At 41.4% G+C, this 21919-nt stretch overlaps 1 protein-coding gene across 2 annotated transcripts in view; it reads right to left on the bottom strand.

Annotated features, from left to right (window-relative positions):
* Positions 1-7271: 7271 nt before the first annotated feature.
* Positions 7272-21919, bottom strand: part of ATG2B (autophagy related 2B) — a 516631-nt gene continuing 501983 nt past the window's right edge. For both annotated transcript variants that reach the window (XM_053697497.1, XM_053697498.1), the window contains exon 42: positions 7272-8115. In XM_053697497.1, the coding sequence (XP_053553472.1) occupies positions 7885-8115 (231 nt within the window). In that variant the 3' untranslated portion in view covers positions 7272-7884. The remainder of the gene's footprint in view (positions 8116-21919) is intronic.

Below are 21919 nucleotides of genomic sequence, written 5' to 3'. Positions count from 1 at the left end.
TAATGCTGATCGACAGCATGAAGGTCCCACAGGATGAAAGAGGTCTTCACACCCTCCTGCAGTTCTGTGGAGACATTCATGGTCTTAGATAATATTTGCTAAAACCATCATCAGAAAGGGCAGCACACAGTATGGGAGGCCGGGTGAAAATTTAATCCAACCAGTTCCCAATGCTTTAAAGCCACCTGCTGCTCTACTCCAGAGGCTAACAAGTCATACGCTACACCCTGAAATAAAATAGTACTCACTGGCACCATTTTAAAAATAAAAAAACTCTTGATTGAAGAATCTAAACTAACACCTCACTTTACCTCTTCCTATCACTAACACGGGCAAAGAGAATGACTGGAAAGGGAGGGAAGGGAGGAGCTATTCATACAGCTCTGCTGTGGTGCTCTTTGCCTCCTCCTGCTGGCCAGGAGGCGATATCCCACAAGTAAGGATGAATTCCGTGGACTCATCGTATCTTAAAAAAGAAAACACTGTTACAAAAAATAAAAAAACCACAGTATCAAAAATAAAAAGCAATTACACCTAATCTAATAGCCCTATCAAAATAAAAAGCCCCCCCAAAATTAAAAAAACCCTATCCTACAATAAACTACCAATGGTCCTTAAAAGGAAATCAGCTCTTTTACCTGTAAATAAAAATACAAACACCCCCCAACAGTAAAACCCACCACCCACACAACCAACCCCCCCCCCAAATAAAAACCCTATCTAAAAAAACCTAAGCTCCCCATTGCCCTGAAAGGGGCATTTGTACGGGCATTGCCCTTAAAAGGTCATTTAGCTCTTTTACTGCTTCTCCATCTTCATCCAGCCGGCGAAGTCTTCATCCATGCGGCCTCTTCTATATTCATCCATCCGGCGCTGAGCGGGTCCATCTTGAAGACATCCGACGAGGTGCTCCTCTTCAATATGGTCTCCGCCGTAAACTGGATCTTGAATGCAAGTGACGTCATCCAAGATGGCGTCCCTTGCATTCCTATTGGCTGAAAGGTTACAATCAGCCAATAGGATTGGAGCTGCTAAAATCCTATTGGGTGTTCCAATCAGCCAATAGGATTTGAGCAGCTCTCATCCTATTGGCTGTTCCAATCAGCCAATAGGATGAGAGCTCAATCCTATTGGCTGATTGGAACAGCCAATAGGATGAGAGCTGCTCAAATCCTATTGGCTGATTGGAACCTTTCGGCCAATAGGAATGCAAGGGACGCCATCTTGGATGATGTCACTTGCATTCAAGATCCAATTTATGGCGGAGACCGTATTGAAGAGGAGCTCCTCGTCGGATGTCTTCAGGATGAACCCGCTCCGGATGTCTTCAGGATGGACCCGCTCCGCGCCGGATGGATGAAGATAGAAGAGGCTGCATGGATGAAGACTTCACCGGCTGGATGAAGATGTTAGAGGTTGCCCAGATGAAGACTTCTTGCTGGCTGGCTGGATCCTTCAAGCGGAACTTCAAAAACTGTAAGTGGATCGTCGGGGGTTAGTGTTAGGTTTATTTAAAGTTTTTTTGGGTGGGTTTTATTTTTAGAGTAGGGTCTGGGCAGTAAAAGAGCTAAATGCCCTTTTAAGGGCAATGCCCATACAAATGCACTTTTCAGGGCAATGGGGAGGTTTTTTAGATAGGGTTTTTATTTGGGGGAGTTGGTTGTGTGGGTGGTGGGTTTTACTGTTGGGGGGATGTTTGTATTTTTATTTACAGGTAAAAGAGCTGATTTCATTGGGGCAATCCCCCTCAAAAGGCGCTTTTAAGGGCCATTGGTAGTTTATTGTAGGCTAGGGTTTTTTTTATTTTGGGGGGCTTTTTATTTTGATAGGGCTATTAGATTAGGTGTAATTCTTTTTTATTTTTGATACTGTGGTTTTTTTATTTTTTGTAACAGTGTTTTTTATTTTTTGTAACTTAGCTTTTATTTTTTTTGTAATTTATTAATTTGTAATTGTAGATTTAAATAATTTGAGTGGGGTTAGGTTTTTAAATATGTAATATAGTTAATTTAATTGGTAGTTCAATGTAATTGTAGTATAATAGTTAGAGTAGGTTAATTAATAGTTTAATTTAATTCTACAGGTAAGTTTAAATTTATTATAAGATAGGGATGTTGTAATTTTAATGTAAAGTTAGCGGGTTGTTAGGTTAAGGGGTTAATAGCTTAATTTAGTTTATGGCGATGTGGGGGGCTGGCGGTTTAGGATGTAATAGGTTTAGCAAGTGGTAATGATGTGGGAGGCCAGGGGTTTAGGGGTTAATACTTTTATTAAGTTGCGGTGGGGTCCGGGAGCAGTGGAATAGGGGTTAATACATTTATTTAGTGTCGGCGGGGTCAGGGAGGGGCGGAAAAGGGGTTAATAACATTATGTAGATGGCGGCAATGTCGGGGTGGCAGATTAAGGGTGTGTAGACTCGGGGCTTATGTTAGGGTGTTAGGTGTAAACGTAGCTGGTTTTCTACCATAGAAATCAATGGGATATCTGGCAGCATCGAACATAAGCTTTCACTGGTTTTAGACTCCCATTGATTCCTATGGCATCCGCGGTTTCCAGGGTGGTGGATTGAAAACCAAGTATGCTGGGCCGGAATATTAGAAATTTGATAACTTTGAAAAGTTGTCAAATAGAGCTGAATGTGTATTCGGAACATCTGTAATGACATAAGCATCGATCCGTGTTGGATTGAGACCGGCGGATCGTATGTTACGTCACAGATTTCAAATTTTGCCGGTCTGTAGGCTTTGATAACTAGGTTGAATCAAGCTTGCCACAATTACGCTGCGGAATGCCAGAGTATTTCAGGTTGAAGGCTTGATAAATATCCCATAATCTATTAATCTATGAAGTATGCGCAGAGCTAGTATATCAAACTCCTAAAGATCCTAAGAGATCCCCTACAATTAGGGAAATAAATATAAAACTAAAAAAGTGTACTTAGGAGCGCTCAAAGGCTAAAGGTAAAAGTAATAATAGGAAAAGATGATTACGATTATATAATCTAAGACAAGTCAACGTTTACATAAAAAGGTATTTAATACGAGATAAAGTAGTATAATAACAGTGGTTACTTTGTGTCTAAAATCAAGCATAGGCAACAGAGTAGACAGAACACAGATCTAGAGCAGTAATAAGATAATAGTTGCTATGTAACTCAAATGAAGCAATAGCAACAATATAGACAATAAAATATCGGACGTCTCCGATTGTGTAAAAAATGTAAAATGTAAAAAATGTGTATTGCCACCACTAAAAAAATAAAGGACAAAAATAGTATGCAAACGGATAAGGGAGTAAAATGCCAGAGAGATATATTGTAGGCAGTTCAAAAGTTCCCAAATAGAATCCCAGACAAATTCAGTCCCAGACAGAGTTCTATTTTTTAAACCACGGGTATGCAGGGAATTATACGCAATCCTTATGCAGATCATATAGCACAGTACCTGACTTGGAGGTGTAATAATTCTGGAACCGCAGCTAGACTTGTTAGCTGTTAGACATCCGTGTGTAGTGGGCCTTTTTCGCCGTTAGATCACGTGTCACAGATCTCGTAAGCTGCTCCGGTCCGATTGGATGATGTCACATTCAAACACTTCGGATGATTAGCTTGTCAGCTATTGGTAATCAAACGGTATCCGCTCTTAGTGCAACAGCATGCTGGATACTAACAAATTCTTGAGTGTTGGTGATGAAAGGCTTAGGTGAAACTTGACCTTGTCTTTCGAACTAAACAGTGCAGACTTTGCAGAGATTCGCACAGGCTTTAGGTGTATTATACTTGAAATTAGGCAGTGTTAAAGCCTAGGAAAATCTTGGATAGAGTCCCCAATTAGACCTCTGCTGTCTACAGAGGATACTTTGGCACAAATTGCAGATATTTAAAATAGTAGAAATTATTCTGACTAGTTACAAGTGGCTGGTTAATGCTTCTGCTAGCTCGACGGATCACTTTGCACTTAGCGCAATTAACCACAGGTTAGACCTCTGGTTAATTAAAAAAATGTGTACCAATTGCCCGAAAATAAAGTGTACAGTTCCTTTTATTAAATAATAAAAATAATAATAATAATAATAAGAGCATCTTTTTTTTTTTTTTAAGAAAAAAAAAAAAAGCAAAAAGCAGTTATAAGGGGTTAAAGTGAGAGGATGTGGGGTAAAGTGCCTTTATATTGAAGTCTATGAGGACTGTGTTTTTACTTTAAATATATATGTATATGCTTATATACAGTGGGGCAAAAAAGTATTTAGTCAGCCACCAATTGTGCAAGTTCTCCCACTTAAGAAGACGAGAGAGGCCTGTAATTTTCATCATAGGTATACCTCAACTATGAGAGACAAAATGTGGAAACAAATCCAGACAATCACATTGTCTGATTTGTAAAGAATTTATTTGCATATTATGGTGGAAAATAAGTATTTGGTCAATATCAAACGTTCATCTCAATACTTTGTTATATATCCTTTGTTGGCAATGACAGAGGTCAAACATTTTCTGTAAGTCTTCACAAGGTTGTCACACACTGTTGCTGGTATGTTGGCCCATTCCTGCATGCAGATCTCCTCTAGAGCAGTGATGTTTTGGGGCTGTCGCTGGGCAACATGGACTTTCAACTCCCTCCAAAGGTTTTCTATGGGGTTGAGATCTGGAGACTGGCTAGGCCACTCCAGGACCTTGAAATGCTTCTTACGAAGCCACTTCTTTATTGCCCGGGCGGTGTGTTTGGGATCATTGTCATGCTGAAAGACCCAGCCACGTTTCATCTTCAATGCCCTTGCTGATGGAAAGAGGTTTGCACTCAAAATCTCACGATACATGGCCCCATTCATTCTTTCATGTACACGGATCCACCGTCCTGTTCCCTTTGCAGAGAAACAGCCCCAAAGCATGATGTTAGAGAACAAGAAAAAAAGCAGCACAAGATTATATTGCAAAAAATGGATGTTTAATCCAAAAATCCATAGCACATGACAGCAACAACACACACAGGTATGGAGGTAGGAAAAAGGGGCGTGTCCTTATGCATTTCGTGCCGCAAAGGTCATAGGATATTTGCTACTCACACACGGTCTGAATAAATACACGAAATGCGTGCAATTGGAGCTGCTTGGTCCCTACCCCAAGCCTGCACCTTTCCGCTCACCATAAGCTCTCCTATCTAACGGATACAATTCACACAGCACAGGATGTCTTCATCCGGCGTCTGGAGGATCAGCTGGCCTGTCAGCCTGAAGCTACGCATCTCCCGGTCTCAAATCCAAAGCATGATGTTGCCACCCCCATGCTTCACAGTAGGTATGGTGTTCTTTGGTTGCTACTCAGCATTCTCTCTCCTCCAAACACGACAAGTTGTGTTTCTACCAAACAGTTCTACTTTGGTTTCATCTGACCATATGACATTCTCCCAATCCTCTTCTGGATCATCCAAATGCTCTCTAGCATACTTCAGACGGGCCCGGACATGTACTGGCTTAAGCAGGGGGACACGTCTGGCACTGCAGGATCTGAGTCCCTGGCGGCGTAGTGTGTTACTGATGGTAGCCTTTGTTACGTTGGTCCCAGCTCTCTGCAGGTCATTCACTAGGTCCCCCCGTGTGGTTCTGGGATGTTTGCTCATCGTTCTTGTGATCATTTTGACTCCACGGGGTGAGATCTTGCGTGGAGCCCCAGATCGAGGGAGATTATCAGTTGTCTTGTATGGCTTCCATTTTCTAATTATTGCTCCTACAGTTGATTTCTTCACACCAAGCTGCTTGCCTATTGCAGATTCAGTCTTCACAGCCTGGTGCAGGTCTACAATTTTGTTTCTGGTGTCCTTCGACAGCTCTTCGGTCTTCACCATAGTGGAGTTTGGAGGGTGACTGTTTGAGGTTGTGGACAGGTGTCTTTTATACTGATAACAAGTTCAAATAGGTGCCATTAATACAGGTAATGAGTGGAGGACAGAGGAGCTTCTAAAAGAAGAAGATACAGGTCTGTGAGAGACAGAAATCTTGCTTGTTTTAGGTGATCAAATATTTATTTTCCACCATAATATGCAAATAAATTCTTTCCAAATCAGACAATGTGATTGTCTTGATTTGTTTCCACATTTTGTTTCTCATAGTTGAGGTATACCTATAATGAAAATTACAGGCCTCTCTCATCTTCTTAAGTAGAACTTGCACAATTGGTGGCCGACTAAATACTTTTTTGCCCCACTGTACATATGTAACACATACTGTAGATATATATGTATCAATACCAGAGGCATAACTTTTTTTCACTTTCTGCGATGAGATTTTTTAGTGACAATTTTTCTGCAGGTCATTTTTAAATGAAATAAAATTGTAAATTTGTTAGTTACACTAAAGCACCAGATCAATTGCAATGTGTTGGTTAACTGGAGAATAAAGCAATATTTAAAGTTTTATAATCTAGTGCAGTAGTTGAAAATTGAATTGCAAATTAGCTGCAGACAAAAAAGTAATTGGAAAATGTCTCTTGAATTAATTTGTTTCCTTTTCTCTTAGTCTAACATAAAAATGTAGTAATAAAAAAGGTGCATTTCTCATACGAACATCTTACAGTCAGAGAAAAACAGCTTTGCAGACTGTGAAAAGCTAGGGAAACGAGCTTGCAAAAATCTGAGAGCCAAACAATCAATGCACTGCTGCTTTGCAGCACTACTTCAAACAGCACTTTTCTCTGGATGCACTGTGTTAAGAAAAACTTATACAATGCAGCCAGAGAACAGCTCTGTATAAAAAGAACAGCCTAATGTGGAGCAGCACTGAAAAGTTAAAGTGCTAACAGTTCCTGCTCTTTCTGCAGATATGCTGCATTTTCTGCGATGACATCTCAGATCACTCTATGTTCTGCCTTGGGGGTATCAATTAATATACAGATAGATTTTTAATTTGCTGCCCAACACTGCGCGATTTACCCCCTGCGCTGCGCTAGTTCTGTGCTGTGTCTCACAGCATGACAACGAGGCTCCCATTGGAGCCTATGGAAGCGCGCGCTTGTGAGCATTGCGCTTAACTTGTAATAATGGTATTACTGATTGGAGCGCAAATATTGCGGTTGCGAAAGTGAAATTTTGTGCTCCACTCGCAATTGAGGAATAAGTGTTTAATGTCCCCTGAGTAGTGCTTACATAGCTGATATATTTGATAAATCAACCTCCTGCCCCAGCCCAGAATATTTTGCAGAAATTATTTTATTACAGGATGCATGTAATGAGCGGTGCATGTGTACCATTTCAAACACCTCTACAAAAAAAAATACATAATTTCACCAAAACACAAGTGTTTATTCACACTATACACAATTACAATTTACATATTAAACTTGATGAGATGTCTGCTGTATTTAGGCTCAAACATTTTTAAATGTAGATCTTAGCTACCTAACATTTAGTTACAAGAGAGAACTGCTTTGTCATCAAGTGCAATGAAATGACAATTATGTCTGCTTAAATAATTACATTAATATAAAGCTAGTGCCAAAATAGAATTTGCTTCTCATCGTTCTCTGATAAATATATTTTAGTTGCTACGGAACATGCGGATGAAATCCCTTTAGCGAAGCATGTACCATCAGATATAACACAGTTCAGCGACATTGGGTGAGCATGGGGAATATTGGAATTCCAATGTAACATTGAGGAAGCAGACTCTTTTATTGGGTATCAACACGAAATCCATTTCTAGAAGTTCTTAATTTCTGATCCTTTTTTTTTTTTTTTTTAACTTTACCATTTGTTGTTGTAACAAAAAAAAAATCCTGGTTCCTGAGCCAAGTTTTTCAAGAAAAATGGAGACATATCCAAGACATAGTCTTTGGGTCATGGAATGCCATTTCTCTTCTGCAGAGCAGTCCTTCAACACAGTAGATTCAGCTTTTTACCCTTCTTCTAAGCGCCATTTTTGAGATTCTTCTTCCCTAACATCTGGCCTGATCTGATTCCTCATTCCGCCAAGTACATTGGAGGTTGCTTCTGTTGCAACTATTAATGGCTTAACGACCGCAGGGGGGATTTGTCGGAGAACACCACCAACTGCTCCTGTAACTCCTCTATTCTCGTGTTCTCGAGCTGCTGTTTCATAGATTGTTTGGGCTGTGTCAGTAATTCCCTGGAATAAATTTGAAAAATAAATTCACTTGGCTATATTTTTAACATGTTTTTTTCCACAAATTAAAGGGACAGTAAACACCTTGTACTTACAACCATTTCTGCTGTCTTGCTATAGGATAACATATCGGCCAAGTCTAAACATTTAAAAAAATATATATATATTTTTTGCTGCAATTATTTTTCACTAACCAAACTCTACCGACCACTTGCCTTGTTTGGGGGAGCCAATCAGGGCTTGAGTCTATAGCTGACAAGGCTAGCCACAGCATTATGTTAGCATAAAGTGTAATGTTTTGCAGTTATTAGTTAAAGCCAATTTGAAAAATATGTGCAGCAGGGTTAGCCTTGATATGTCTGCAGTGTTCATTTCCAGCTCTGAGAGTTAGAAAATCCAGAATTTTCAGAGCTGAACTATATTAAACAAAGGCAAAAGAGATAATAAAAGTATATTGCAAAATTATGAAATACGCATAACAAAACATTATGGATATCAATATCAAGCTGTTTACTGCCCCTTGAATTATTAGCAAAATAATGAGAAACAGATTTTCTATTCAATATGACGATTATACAAAAGTCAATATAAAAACAGATACAATTTTCACAGTAATTTCTACATTGCTAGTACTCATACTTGGATATTTGTCAGTGAGGGAGTCCCCCTCCATTGGGGAGAATGGCCAGAAATGACCACTCTAAACATGGCTCCCCTTTCTAATTCTTTCCATTCTTAGTAAATGTACAAAAAAGAACAAGAAAGGGAATCTTGGAGAGTATTATATACACATATGAACCAAGGTACATACATTTTTTATGGTTATCTTGGCTCACCATGGATATTACTCCAATACTTCTCAATGGGACAAAAAGAAGAGAAAGCTAGGGTTGGCCAAATGAGATTATATACATTATAAAGACAAACAATGGACAGATGCCCATTCTTGGAAGTCCAATTGATAATGAGAGAGGAATTTAATAGAGGTCATCCAGACTACCACCTGACAGAAATGAATGAGAAGATGATGCATCTAATTCCATCATCAAAGATATTAAGACTGCCTTAATTAGCTTATATCCCTTGACAATGCATTCAAACTGAGATTCTAGTCTGCTGGAGAAAGAGCTTTACAATGTCCCTGTTTAACAACAGTTGATTTGTTTTCTTTATCTTTTGGTTTAATGGTTTACTCTTCATTGTCTTTTCACATGGACAATAAAAAGGTAAAATTATATAATTTAAATCATAAAAGTCTTGGGCTACAATTCTGGAAGTGTGCACAACAGTACTAGGGGCTTCTGGGCGGCAGTCAATTTGTGCAATAAAAACTATACCTGAGGACTTATTTTCTGTCAGTTTCCTTACATTAATTTCATGTCTATCTCTACAGATATGTTAAAGAATGAAGATTTGGAAAATACTTATTGAAGTAAATTCTTGATAGTTTTTCCTCAAATAAAGACCTTATTTATTTAGACTCGAAAATGATCATCTGGGGTTGCCATTTCCCTTGTTCAGAGGAGAACTGCCTGGTATTTCAGGGCTGGACAGCTTGTTAGGCGGGATCAGACTGATATGCTTCAGGAAAGTTTTCCTCTATGAAAAGCACAATTGGGTTAAAAGAAGCTACTCCCAGGTGGTAACTGGGCCATAGAACAAGCCACCGAGCTGTTGTTCATTCCTGGCAGACTGCTTCTCTTTCTGTATATATTTATTTATGGTCCTTACCACTGCATGATTACCCAGGCAACAGAAGGTCACTGTACAGCATTTACCAGCATTGTTGTAGAGAGAAATGTAATATGCAGAGCATTGTATCTTCCTTGTCTTTAAAGGTCATTACTTGTAGGGCTACAACTAACGATTATTTTCATAATCGATTAATCAGCCGATTAATTTTTTCAATTCAATTCAATTCAATTAAAAAAAAACCTGAAAAAACTTTATTTCCTATATTTAAAATAAAATCCACATACAAATATAAATATAAACTTCAGAGAAAAACTTTAGAAATTTACATTAACACAACTGTTTGTCCAATTTTTAAGCAGTAGAACAAATTTATATAATTAAGCAAAACAAAACGACAAACTGTTTGAAAAGAGGTAGAACTAGAAAGAGGTAGACTATCACTGTTTATAATATTCTGTTATTGACTCCTTTGAAATGCAAAATGTCAACCTGTCCACATGCTTCTGGCTGAGGCTGGCTCTCTTTTTGAAGCTCTTTTGCCTGCAGCAGAGAAGAGGCGCTCAGATGGTGTTGAGATGCCTGAGATGCATAAGTAGGGTTTTGTCAATTTTAAAAAGGTGGTATATTTATCTGTGTTAACTCTCCACCAATGGAAAGGGGTTTCCTCCGTGACAAGGGACCTCTTAAAGTAAGTCTGGTCTTCATTCTAGCATAAAAATATATTGAATATCTATATGCAGTGGTAAATAACCAGCTATAAGGTTATGGAAAAAAGGAAATTTACGCTTACCTGATAAATTTATTTCTTTTACGATATGACGATATCTGATATCATCCTTACTTATGGGATTACGCCTCTTGGTCAGCAGGAGAAGGCAAAGAACACCACAGCAGAGCTGTATATATAGCTCCTCCCTTCCCTCTCAATCCAGTTATTCGACCAAAGTTAGGAAGAGAAAGGAAAAGCCAAGGTGCAGAGGTGACTGAAGTTTAACAAAAAATAAATACCTGTCTTAGAAATGACAGGGTGGGCCGTGGACTTGTCCTATCGTAAAATAAATAAATTTATCAGGTAAGCATAAATTTCCTTTTCTTTTACAAGATATGGCGAGTCCACGGATTTCATCCTTACTTATGGGATACAATACCAAAGCTACAGGACACGGATGAAAGGGAGGGACAAGACAGGGACCTAAACGGAAGGCACCACTGCTTGAAGAACCTTTCTCCCAAAAACAGCCTCGGATGAGGCAGAAGTATCAAATTTGGAAAATTTGGAAAAAGTGTCAAGAGACGACTAAGTTGCAGCCTTGCAAATCTGTTCAACAGAAGCATCATTTTTAAATGCCCATGAGGAAGCCACAGCCCTAGTAGACTGAGCCGTAATTCTTTCAGGAGGCTGCTGTCGCCTGCAGGTAAAACTTCAGGGCACAAACCACGTCCAAGTTATGTAACAAACGCTCCTTCTTAGAAGAAGGGTTAGGACACAAGGAAGGAACAACAATTTCCTGATTAAAATTCTTATTAGAAACAACCTTAGGAAGGAAACCAGGTTTGGTACGTAAGAACACCTTATCAGAATGGAAAATAAGGAGAATCACATTGTAAAGCAGAAAGCTCAGAAACTCTGCAAGCAGAAGAAATAGCAACCAAAAATAAAACTTTCGAAGATAACAACTTAATATCTATGGAATGCATAGGTTCAAACGGAACCCCTTGAAGAACATTAAGAACTAAATTCAAACTCCAAGGAGGAGCAATTGGTCTAAACACAGGCCTGATTCTAGTCAGAGCCTGACAAAAAGATTCAACATCTGGAATATCTGCCAGACGTTTGTGTAGCAAAATAGACAAAGCAGAAATCTGTCCTTTTAAGGAACTTGCTGCCAACCCTTTCTCCAATCCCTCTTGGAGAAAAGATAAAATCCTGGGAATCCTAACCCTACTCCATGAGTAGCCCTTGGATTCGCACCAATAAAGATATTTACGCCAAATCTTATGGTAAATTTTTCTAGTAAAGGCTTACGTGACTGAATCAAGGTATCAATGACCGCATCAGAAAACCCTCGCTTAGATAAAATCAAGCGTTCAATCTCCAAGCAGTCAGCTGCAGAGAAACTAGATTCGGATGATGGAAGGGTCCCACAATGAGAAGGTCCTGCCTCAATAGAAGCTTCCACGGCGGGCAGAGAGAACATGTCCACCAGATTGGCATACCAAGTCCTGCAAGGCCACGAAGGAGCGATGAGAATCCCTGAAGCCCTCTCCTGTTTGATCCAAGCGATCACCCGGGGAAGGAGAGCAAATGGTGGAAACACATAAGCTAGGTTTAACGACCAAGGCACTGCAAAGGCATCTATCAGTTCGGCCTGAGGATCCCTGGACCTGGATCCATATCTCGGGAGCTTGGCATTCCGACGAGATGCCATAAGATCCAACTCCGGTCTGCCCCATCTGAGAATCAGGTTGGCAAAGACCTCCGGATGGAGTTCCCACTCTCCCAGATGGAACGTCTGTCTGCTCAAGAAATCCGCTTCCCAGTTGTCCACTCCTGGGATGTAGATTGCTGACAGATAACAAGAGTGAGCCTCCACCCACCGAATTATCTTGGATACTTCTGTCATTGCCAAGGAACTCCTTGTTCCTCCCTGATGATTGATGTAAGCCACAGTCGTGATATGGTCCGACTGAAACCGGATGAAGTTGGCCAAAGCCAACTGAGGCCAAGTCTGAAGCGCATTGAATATTGCTCTCAATTCCAGAATGTTGATTGGACGTAGAGACTCTGGCCGAGTCCACACACCCTGAGTCTTCAGAGAATTCCAGACTGCCCCCCAACCTAGTAGGCTGGCGTCTGTTGTCACTATCACCCATGAGGGTCTGCGAAAGCACGTCCCTTGGGACAGATGATCCAGCGACAACCACCAAAGTAGAGAGTCTCTTGTCTCCTGATCCAGATCTATCTGAGGAGACAAATTTGCATAATCTCCATTCCACTGCCTGAACATGCTCAGTTGTAGAGGTCTGAGATGAAAATGAGCAAACGGAATGATGTCCATAGCCGCCATCAATCCAATTACCTCCATGCACTGAGCCACTGATGGCCGTGGATTGGACTGAAGGTTTCGGCATGTATTCAGAATCTTTAACTTTCTGACCTCTGTCAAAAAGATTTTCATGGATACAGAGTCTATCAGAGTTCCCAGGAAAGGAACTCTCGTCTGTGGAATCAATGAACTCTTTTCTAGATTCATCTTCCACCCGTGAGTCCTTAGAAAGGACAGAACCATGTCGGTATGAGACTTTGTCAGTTGATAAGACGACGCCTGGATCAGAATATCGTCCAGATAAGGCACCACTGCAATGCCCCGCGGTCTGAGAACCGCCAGCAGAGACCCTAGAACCTTCGTGAAGATCCTGGGTGCCGTGGCCAGCCCGAAGGGAAGGGCCACAAACTGAAAATGTTTGTCTAGAAAGCCAAACCTCAGGAACTGGTGATGATCTCTGTGGATAGGAATATGAAGATATGCATCCTTTAAGTTCACGGTAGTCATATATTGACCCTCCTGGATCAATGGAAGAATTGTCCGAATAGTCCCCATCTTGAAGGATGGAACTCTGAGAAACTTGTTTAGACTTTTGTGGTCTAAAATGGGTCGGAACGTTACCTCTTTTTTGGGAACCACAAAAAGGTTTGAGTAAAACCCCTGTCCATGCTCCTGTATTGGAACGGGACAAATTACTCCCATAGTGGAGAGGTCTCTTACACAATGTAAGAACACCTCTCTTTTTAACCGGTCTACAGACAATCATGAAAGAAGAAACCTTCCCCTTGGGGAGGAATTTTTTTAACTCCAACTGATACCCTTGAGACACGATTTCTAGTGTCCATGGATCCTGAATGTCTCTTATCCAAGCCTGGACAAAGAGAGAAAGTCTGCCCCCTACTAGATCCGGTCCCGGATCGGGGGCCGCTCCTTCATGCTGTTTTGGGAGCAGCAGCGGGCTTCTTGGGTTGTTTACCCTTGTTCCAAGCCTGGTTGGGTGTCTAGATGGACATGGTTTGTGCAAAATTCCTTTCCTGTTTAGCGGAAGAAGAAGGGACTCCCTTGAAGTTTCGAAAGGAACGAAAATTACTCTGTTTACCCCTTTGCTTAGCTGTTTTATCCTGAGGTAGGAGGTGACCCTTACCTCCCGTAATGTCAGAAATTATTTCTTTCAAGTCAGCCCCGAACAGGGTCTTTCCCTTGAAAGGAATAGCCAAAAGCTTTGATTTAGAGGACACATCCGCAGACCAAGATTTTAACCATAAAGCTCTTTGCGCCTAAATGGCAAATCCTGCATTCTTAGCCGCCAGCTTGGCGATCTGAAAGGCGGCATCCGTAAAAAAAGAATTAGCCAGCTTAAGGGCCTTAATTCTATCTAGTATTTCCTCTAAAGGAGTCTCAGTCTTAAGAGACTCTTCTAAGGCGTCAAACCAAAAGGCTGAGGCAGTTGTAACTGGTACAATACACGCAGTCGGTTGTAATAGAAAACCCTGATGAATAAATAGCTTTTTTAGAAGACCCTCTAACTTTTTATCCATAGGATCTTTGAAAGCACAACTGTCCTCAATAGGAATAGTTGTACTTTTAGCCAGGGTAGATATAGCTCCCTCCACCTTAGGGAATCCCAAACAGTGTCAGCTATAGGATACATTTTCTTAAAATTAGGAGAAGGTGAGAACGGGTTACCCGGTCTTTCCCATTCCCGCGTAATAACTTCCGAAATTCTCTTAGGAACCGGAAACACATCAGAATAAGAAGGAACCTCTAAGTATTTGTCCATCTTACACAATTTCTCTGGTGGTACCACAATAGAGTCACAATCATCCAGAGTCGCTAAAACCTCCTGAAGTAACAGGCGGAGGTGTTCAAGCATAAATCTGAAGGACATGACGTCCGAGTCTGTCTGAGGTAACGCACTCCCTGAGTCAGAAAGTTCCCCTTCAGACAGCAGTTCCCTACCCCCCAAATCAGATCCCTGGGAGGGCAAATCGGAGATAGCCATCAAAACACTAGAAGTCGCAGGAACTAAAGTGGCTTCTGTCCTGCTGCGTATGCCCTGTAACACTGGCGACTTGGATAAAACTTCTGTAAGGGTGGATGACATAACTGCAGCCATATCCTGCAAAGTAAATGAAGTGGACGCAGTTGAAGAACATGGCGTCGCTTGAGTGGGTGTTAAGGGCTGCGACGCTTAGGGAGAAAGAATTGGCATACCATGAGTCTCATCAGTCTGAGAAACATCCTGCACTATATCTTTGTTAAGAAAAATGTGTTCTTTACATTGCAGTGCCCTCTTAGTGCATGAGGGACAAAAAGTAAGCGGGGGTTCCACAATGGCATTTAAACACATGGAACAAGTACTGGCTTCAAGGTCATCCATACTAAAAAACAGAAATTGTAGTCAGTTATATCAAACACTTTTTATGCACAATCTAGTTATTTAGAATAAAAACACTCCTTATGCACAATCTAGTTATTTAGAATAAAAAACATAATTTATGCTTACCTGATAAATTTATTTATCTTGTGGTGTATCCAGTCCACGGATCATCCATTACTTGTGGGATATTCTTCCCAACAGGAAGCTGCAAGAGAATCACCCACAGCAGAGCTGTCTATATAGCTCCTCCCTTAACTGCCACCTCCAGTCATTCGACCGAAGACAAGCAAGAGAAAGGAGAAACCATAGGGTGCAGTGGTGACTGTAGTTTAAAAATAAAATATACCTGCCTTAAAATGACAGGGCGGGCCGTGGACTGGATACACCACAAGAGAAATAAATTTATCAGGTAAGCATAAATTATGTTTTCTCTTGTAAGGTGTATCCAGTTCACGGATCATCCATTACTTGTGGGATACCAATACCAGAGCTAAAGTACATGGATGAAGGGAGGGACAAGGCAGGTACTTAAACGGAAGGTACCACTGCCTGTAAAACCTCTCTCCCAAAAATAGCCTCCGAAGAAGCAAAAGTATCAAATTTATAAAACTTTGAAAAAGTATGAAGCGAAGACCAAGTCGCCGCCTTGCAAATCTGTTCAACAGAAGCCTCATTTTTAAAAGCCCATGTGGAAGCCACAGCTCTAGTAGAATGAGCTGTAATCCTTTCAGGAGGCTGCTGGCCAGCAGTCTCATAAGCTAAGCGTATTATACTTCTTAGCCAAAACGAAAGAGACGTTGCCGAAGCCTTTTGGCCTCTCCTCTGTCCAGAGTAGACAACAAACAAAGCAGATGTTTGACGAAAATCTTTAGTAGCTTGTAAATAAAACTTTAAAGCACGAACCACGTCAAGATTGTGTAATAGACGTTCCTTCTTTGAAGAAGGATTAGGACACAATGACGGAACAGCAATCTCCTGATTGATATTCTTATTAGATACCTTAGGTAAAAACCCAGGTTTGGTACGTATAACTACCTTATCTGCATGGAAGATCAGATAAGGGGAATCACACTGTAAGGCAGATAACTCGGAAACTCTACGAGCCGAGGAAATAGCTACCAAAACCAGAACTTTCCAAGATAAAAGTTTAATATCAATGTAATGAAGAGGTTCAAACGGAACCCCTTGGAGAACTTTAAGAACCAAATTTAAACTCCATGGCGGAGCAACTGGTTTAAACACAGGCTTGATTCTAACTAAAGCCTGACAAAACGCCTGAACGTCTGGAACATCCGCCAGACGCTTGTGCAAAAGAATAGACAGAGCAGAAATCTGTCCCTTTAAGGAACTAGCTGACAATCACTTTTCCAATCCTCCTTGGAGAAAAGATAATATCCTGGGAATCCTGACTTTACTCCATGAGTAACCCTTGGATTCACACCAATAAAGATATTTACGCCATATCTTATGATAGATTTTCCTGGTGACAGGCTTTCGTGCCTGAATTAAGGTATCAATGACTGACTCTGAGAAGCCACGCTTTGATAAAATCAAGCGTTCAATCTCCAGGCAGTCAGTCTCAGAGAAATTAGATTTGGATGGTTGAAAGGACCCTGAAGTAGAAGTTCCTGTCTCAGAGGCAGAGATCCAGTTCTGGTTCGCCCCAACGTTGAACCAATTGTGCAAACACCTCCGGATGGAGTTCCCACTTCCCCGGATGAAAAGTCTGTTGACTTAGAAAATCCGCCTCCCAGTTCTCTGCACCTGGGATATGGATAGCTGATAGGTGGCAAGAGTGAATCTCTGCCCAACGAATTATCTTTGAAACTTCCAACATCGCTAGGGAACTCCTTGTTCCCCCTTAATGGTTGATGTAAGCCACAGTCGTGATGTTGTCAGACTGAAATCTGATGAACCTCATTGTCGCTAGCTGAGGCCAAGCCTGAAGAGCAATGAATATCGCTTTTAGTTCCAGAATGTTTATTGGAAGGAGGGTCTCCTCCTGAGTCCACGATCCCTGAGCCTTCAGGGAGTTCCAGACTGCCCCCCAGCCTAGAAGGCTGGCACCTGTCGTTACTATTGTCCAATCTGGACTGCGAAAGGTCATACCTTTGGACAGATGGACCTGAGATAGCCACCAGAGAAGAGAATCCCTGGTCTCTTGATCCAGATTTAGTAGAGGGGACAAATCTGTGTAATCCCCATTCCACTGACTGAGCATGCAGAGTTGCAGCGGTCTGAGATGTAGGCAGGCAAACGGCACTATGTCCATTGCTGCTACATTAAGCCGATTACTTCCATACACTGAGCCACCGAAGGGCGAGAAGTAGAATAAAGAACACGGCAAGAATTTAGAAGTTTTGATAACCTGGTCTCTGTCAGGTAAATCCTCATTTCTACAGAATCTATCAGAGTTCCCAGAAAGGAAACTCTTGTGAGAGGGGATAGAGAACTCTTCTCTTCGTTCACTTTCCGCACGTGCGACCTCAGAAATGCCAGAACTAAGTCCGTATGAGACTTGGCAATTTGGAAATTTGACGCCTGTATCAGAATGTCATCTAAATAAGGGGCCCCTGCTATGCCTCAAGGCCTTAGGACCGCCAGAAGTGACCCCAGAACCTTCGTAAAGATTCTTGGAGCTGTAGCTAACCCAAAGGGAAGAGCTACAAACTGGTAATGCCTGTCTAGGAAGGCAAACCTGAGAAAACGATGATGATCTGTGTATCGGAATGTGAAGATAAGCATCCTTTAAATCCACTGTAGTCATGTATTGACCCTCCCTGATCATATGTAGGATGGTACGAATAGTCTCCATCTTGAATGATGGGACCCTGAGAAATTTGTTTAGGATCTTGAGATCTAAGATTGGTCTGAAGGTTCCCTCTTTTTTGGGAACCACAAACAGATTTGAATAGAAGCCTTGTCCCTGTTCCTCCTTTGGAACTGGGTGGATAACTCCCATAACTTGGAGGTCTTGAACACAATGTAAGAATGCCTCACTTTTTATCTGGTTTGCAGATAATTGTGAAAGGTGAAATCTCCCTTTTGGAGGGGAAGCTTTGAAGTCCAGAAGATATCCCTGGGATACAATTTCCAACGCCCAGGGATCCTGGACATCTCTTGCCCAAGCCTGGGCGAAGAGAGAAAGTCTGCCCCCTACTAGATCCGTTACCGGATCGGGGGCCAATCCTTCATGCTGTCATAGAGGCAGCAGCAGGCTTTTTGGCCTGCTTACCTTTGTTCCAAGCCTGGTTAGGTCTCCAGACCGACTTGGACTGGGCAAAAGTTCCCTCTTGTTTTGTATTAGAGGAAGTTGATGTCGCGCTCGTCTTAAAGTTTCGAAAAGGCACGAACATTAGTCTGTTTGGCCCTTGATTTATTAGACCTGTCCTGAGGGAGGGCATGACCTTTTCCTCCCGTGATATCAGAAATGATCTCCTTCAAAACAGGCCCGAATAGGGTCTGTCCCTTGAAGGGAATATTAAGAAGCTTAGACTTTGAAGTAAAGTCAGCTGACCATGATTTAAGCCATAGCACCCTACACGCCTGAATAGCAAAACCAGAATTCTTAGCCGTTAGTTTAGTCAAATGAACAATGGCATCAGAAACAAATGAATTGGCTAGCTTAAGTGCTCTAAGCTTGTCAAGTATATCGTCCAATGGGGTCTCTACCTGTAAAGCCTCTTCCAGAGACTCAAACCAGAAGGCCGCCGCAGCAGTGACTGGGGCATTGCATACAAGAGGCTGTAGAATAAAACCTTGTTGAATAAACATTTTCTTAAGGTAACCCTCTAACTTTTTATCCATTGGATCTAAGAAAGCACAACTGTCCTCGACGGGGATAGTAGTACGCTTAGTTAGGGAAGAAACTGCTCCCTCCACCTTAGGGACCGTTTGCCATAAGTCCCGTGTGGCGGCATCTATTGGAAACAATTTCTTAAAAATAGGAGGGGGAGAGAACGGTACACCTGGTCTATCCCATTCCTTAGTAATAATTTCTGAAAACCTTTAAGGTATTGGAAAAATATCAGTGTAAACAGGCACTGCATAGTATTTATCCAATCTGCAAAATTTCTCTGGCACTGCAATGGTGTCGCAGTCATTCAGAGTAGCTAAAACCTCCCTGAGTAACACGCGGAGGTGTTCAAGCTTAAATTAAATGTTGCCATATCAGAATCAGGTTGAATCATCTTCCCTGAGTCAGACACATCACCCACAGAAAGAAGCTCTCCTTCCTCAGCTTCTGCATATTGTGAGGGGGTATCAGACATAGCTACTAAAGCGTCAGAGTGCTCTGTATTTCTTCTAACCCCAGAGCTGTCTCACTTTCCTCGTACCGCTGACAGTGTATTATCCATGACTGCCGCCATGTCTCGTAAAGTAAACGCCATGGGCGCGCTAGATGTACTTGGCGCCTCTTGAGCGTGAGTCCCTTGAGCGGGAGTCAAAGGCTCTGACACGTGGGGCGAGTTAATCGGCATAACTTCCCCCTTGTCAGATTCCTCTGGTGATAAATCTTTTAAAGACAGAATATGGACTTTATAACTTAAAGTGAAATCAGTACATTTGGTACACATTCTAAGAGGGGGTTCCACCATGGCTTCTAAACATAATGAACAAGGAGTTTCCTCTATGTCAGACATGTTTAAACAGACTAGCAATGAGACCAGCAAGCTTGGAAAACACTTTACAGAAAGTTAACAGGCAAAAAATAAAAACGGTACTGTGCCTTTAAGAAAAATAAAAAGGTCAGAATTTGAAAAACAGTGAAAAAACAGTGAAAAAAGCAGTAAATCAAACAAAATTTTTACAGTGTGTATAATATGCTAACAGAGCATTGCACCCACTTGCAAATGGATGATTAACCCCTTAGTTTCAAAAACGGATCAAAAAAACGAAATAGACGTTTTTTTAACAGTCACAACAAACTACCACAGCTCTGCTGTTGCCCTACCTTGCCATACAAACGACTTTGGAAAGCACCAAAACCCTTCAGAGAGGTCCTAAGCATTCAGGGAACTCTTTCAAGGAAACTGGATGTCTCAGTCTGCAAAAGCTAATGCGCATTTAGGCGCGAAATTAGGCCCCTCCCACTCCTGTCTACACAGTGAGAGGCCTAACAAAACTATCCCTAGGCAAATTTTAGCCAGCCATGTGGAAAAACTGGGCCCCAATAAAGTTTTATCACCAAAAAGCATATAAAAAACGTTTAAGCACTCCTAGCAAACGTCTTATATTTCAGTAATTTGAAAAAATAATAAGAGTGTTACCTCTAATAGTAAGCATGATACTAGTCGCTATTAAATCACTGTAATCAGGCTTACCTTAAATAAATCCGGTATCAACAGCATTTTCTAGCATATACTTTTCTCTAGAAAAATTTAGACTGCACATATCTCATAGCAGGATACCCTTCACGCCATTCCCCAAGCTGAAGTTACCTTTCTCTTCAGTTATGTGTGAGAACAGCAATGGATCTTAGTTACAACCTGCTAAGATCATTAGAGACCACAGGCAGACTCTTCTTCTATTTTCTGCCTGAGACCAAAATAGTACAACTCCGGTACCATTTAAAAATAACAAACTTTTGAATTGAAGAAAAACAACTAAATTACACCACATCTCTCTAACTGCTTCCATGCTTGTCGAGAGCTGCAAGAGAATGACTGGGGGTGGCAGTTAGGAGAGGAGCTATATAGACAGCTCTGCTGTGGGTGATCCTCCTGCAGCTTCCTGTTGGGAAGGAGAATATCCCACAAGTAATGGATGATCTGTGGACTGGATACACCTTACAAGAGAAACAACTGTGCCTTTAAGAGAAAATAAAAAACCTTTGCGCAGCACTCTTGTGCGGCTGAAGAAACACTAATAATTGTGGCTTTGCAAAATAAAGATCGTAATTATACGTTTCCCATTAGTAGTTAACTTTTTTTTTTTTTTTTTTAAATAACTGCACCTTCAAAATAAAACTTCAGATTTAAACACCTCGCCACAGCTCTGCTGCGGCGCTTAACTACCCCCAGCAGAGTGTCTAGACCGCCTGAGTTCCAACTACCCATGCGGTCCAGAGAGAACACCAAAATCATCCGACCAACTCCCAGGCAGACACTGCGTTGCTCGCGCGCGAAAAAGTGCCCCGCCCATCGTGGGCGTATCAGAGCGGAACTCCCGTGCGGCCCAGTACCTTATAATAAAAATAATAATAGAGCCACCGGAGTATTGCACTTCAAAAAAGAAAGTGCCCCACATGAAGCTAGTTCCCCTGTAAAACCATGCCACAAGCATATACAAATCTATGTGATCCGAAGTTCACTCTGAAAACCCCAGCATCAGCCCCCACATGAAAGGGTTAATAATAGTGTAACATACCCTTCTACCGCACCCCATATTATTCATTATCCTATAATGATAGCAGCCTTCTCTGTATATCCCCTTAGCTAGATACAATAGGACACAGACATAGGTCAGCTTATAGAGAAACAGTCCTTTCTGAGGTACCAAGTGTCACAGAAAATAAAAGACTGCACATACCTCCATGTTGAGTAACAACATGACTCGTCCCACACTGCAAGAGGTCCTTCATCTCCTACCGGAATCTGTGGGAACAACTGGGTCTTAGATAAACTTGCTAAAACCATATGCATCAGGGCAGCCCCCATTGGGAGTCACAGAGGACGGATGTAAT

The sequence above is a fragment of the Bombina bombina genome, chromosome 1, assembly GCF_027579735.1.
Source record: "Bombina bombina isolate aBomBom1 chromosome 1, aBomBom1.pri, whole genome shotgun sequence".
Taxonomy (NCBI): Eukaryota; Metazoa; Chordata; class Amphibia; order Anura; family Bombinatoridae; genus Bombina; species Bombina bombina.
The sequence above is the reverse complement of the archived record's forward strand: the minus strand, read 5'-3'. Positions and strand labels throughout refer to the sequence as shown.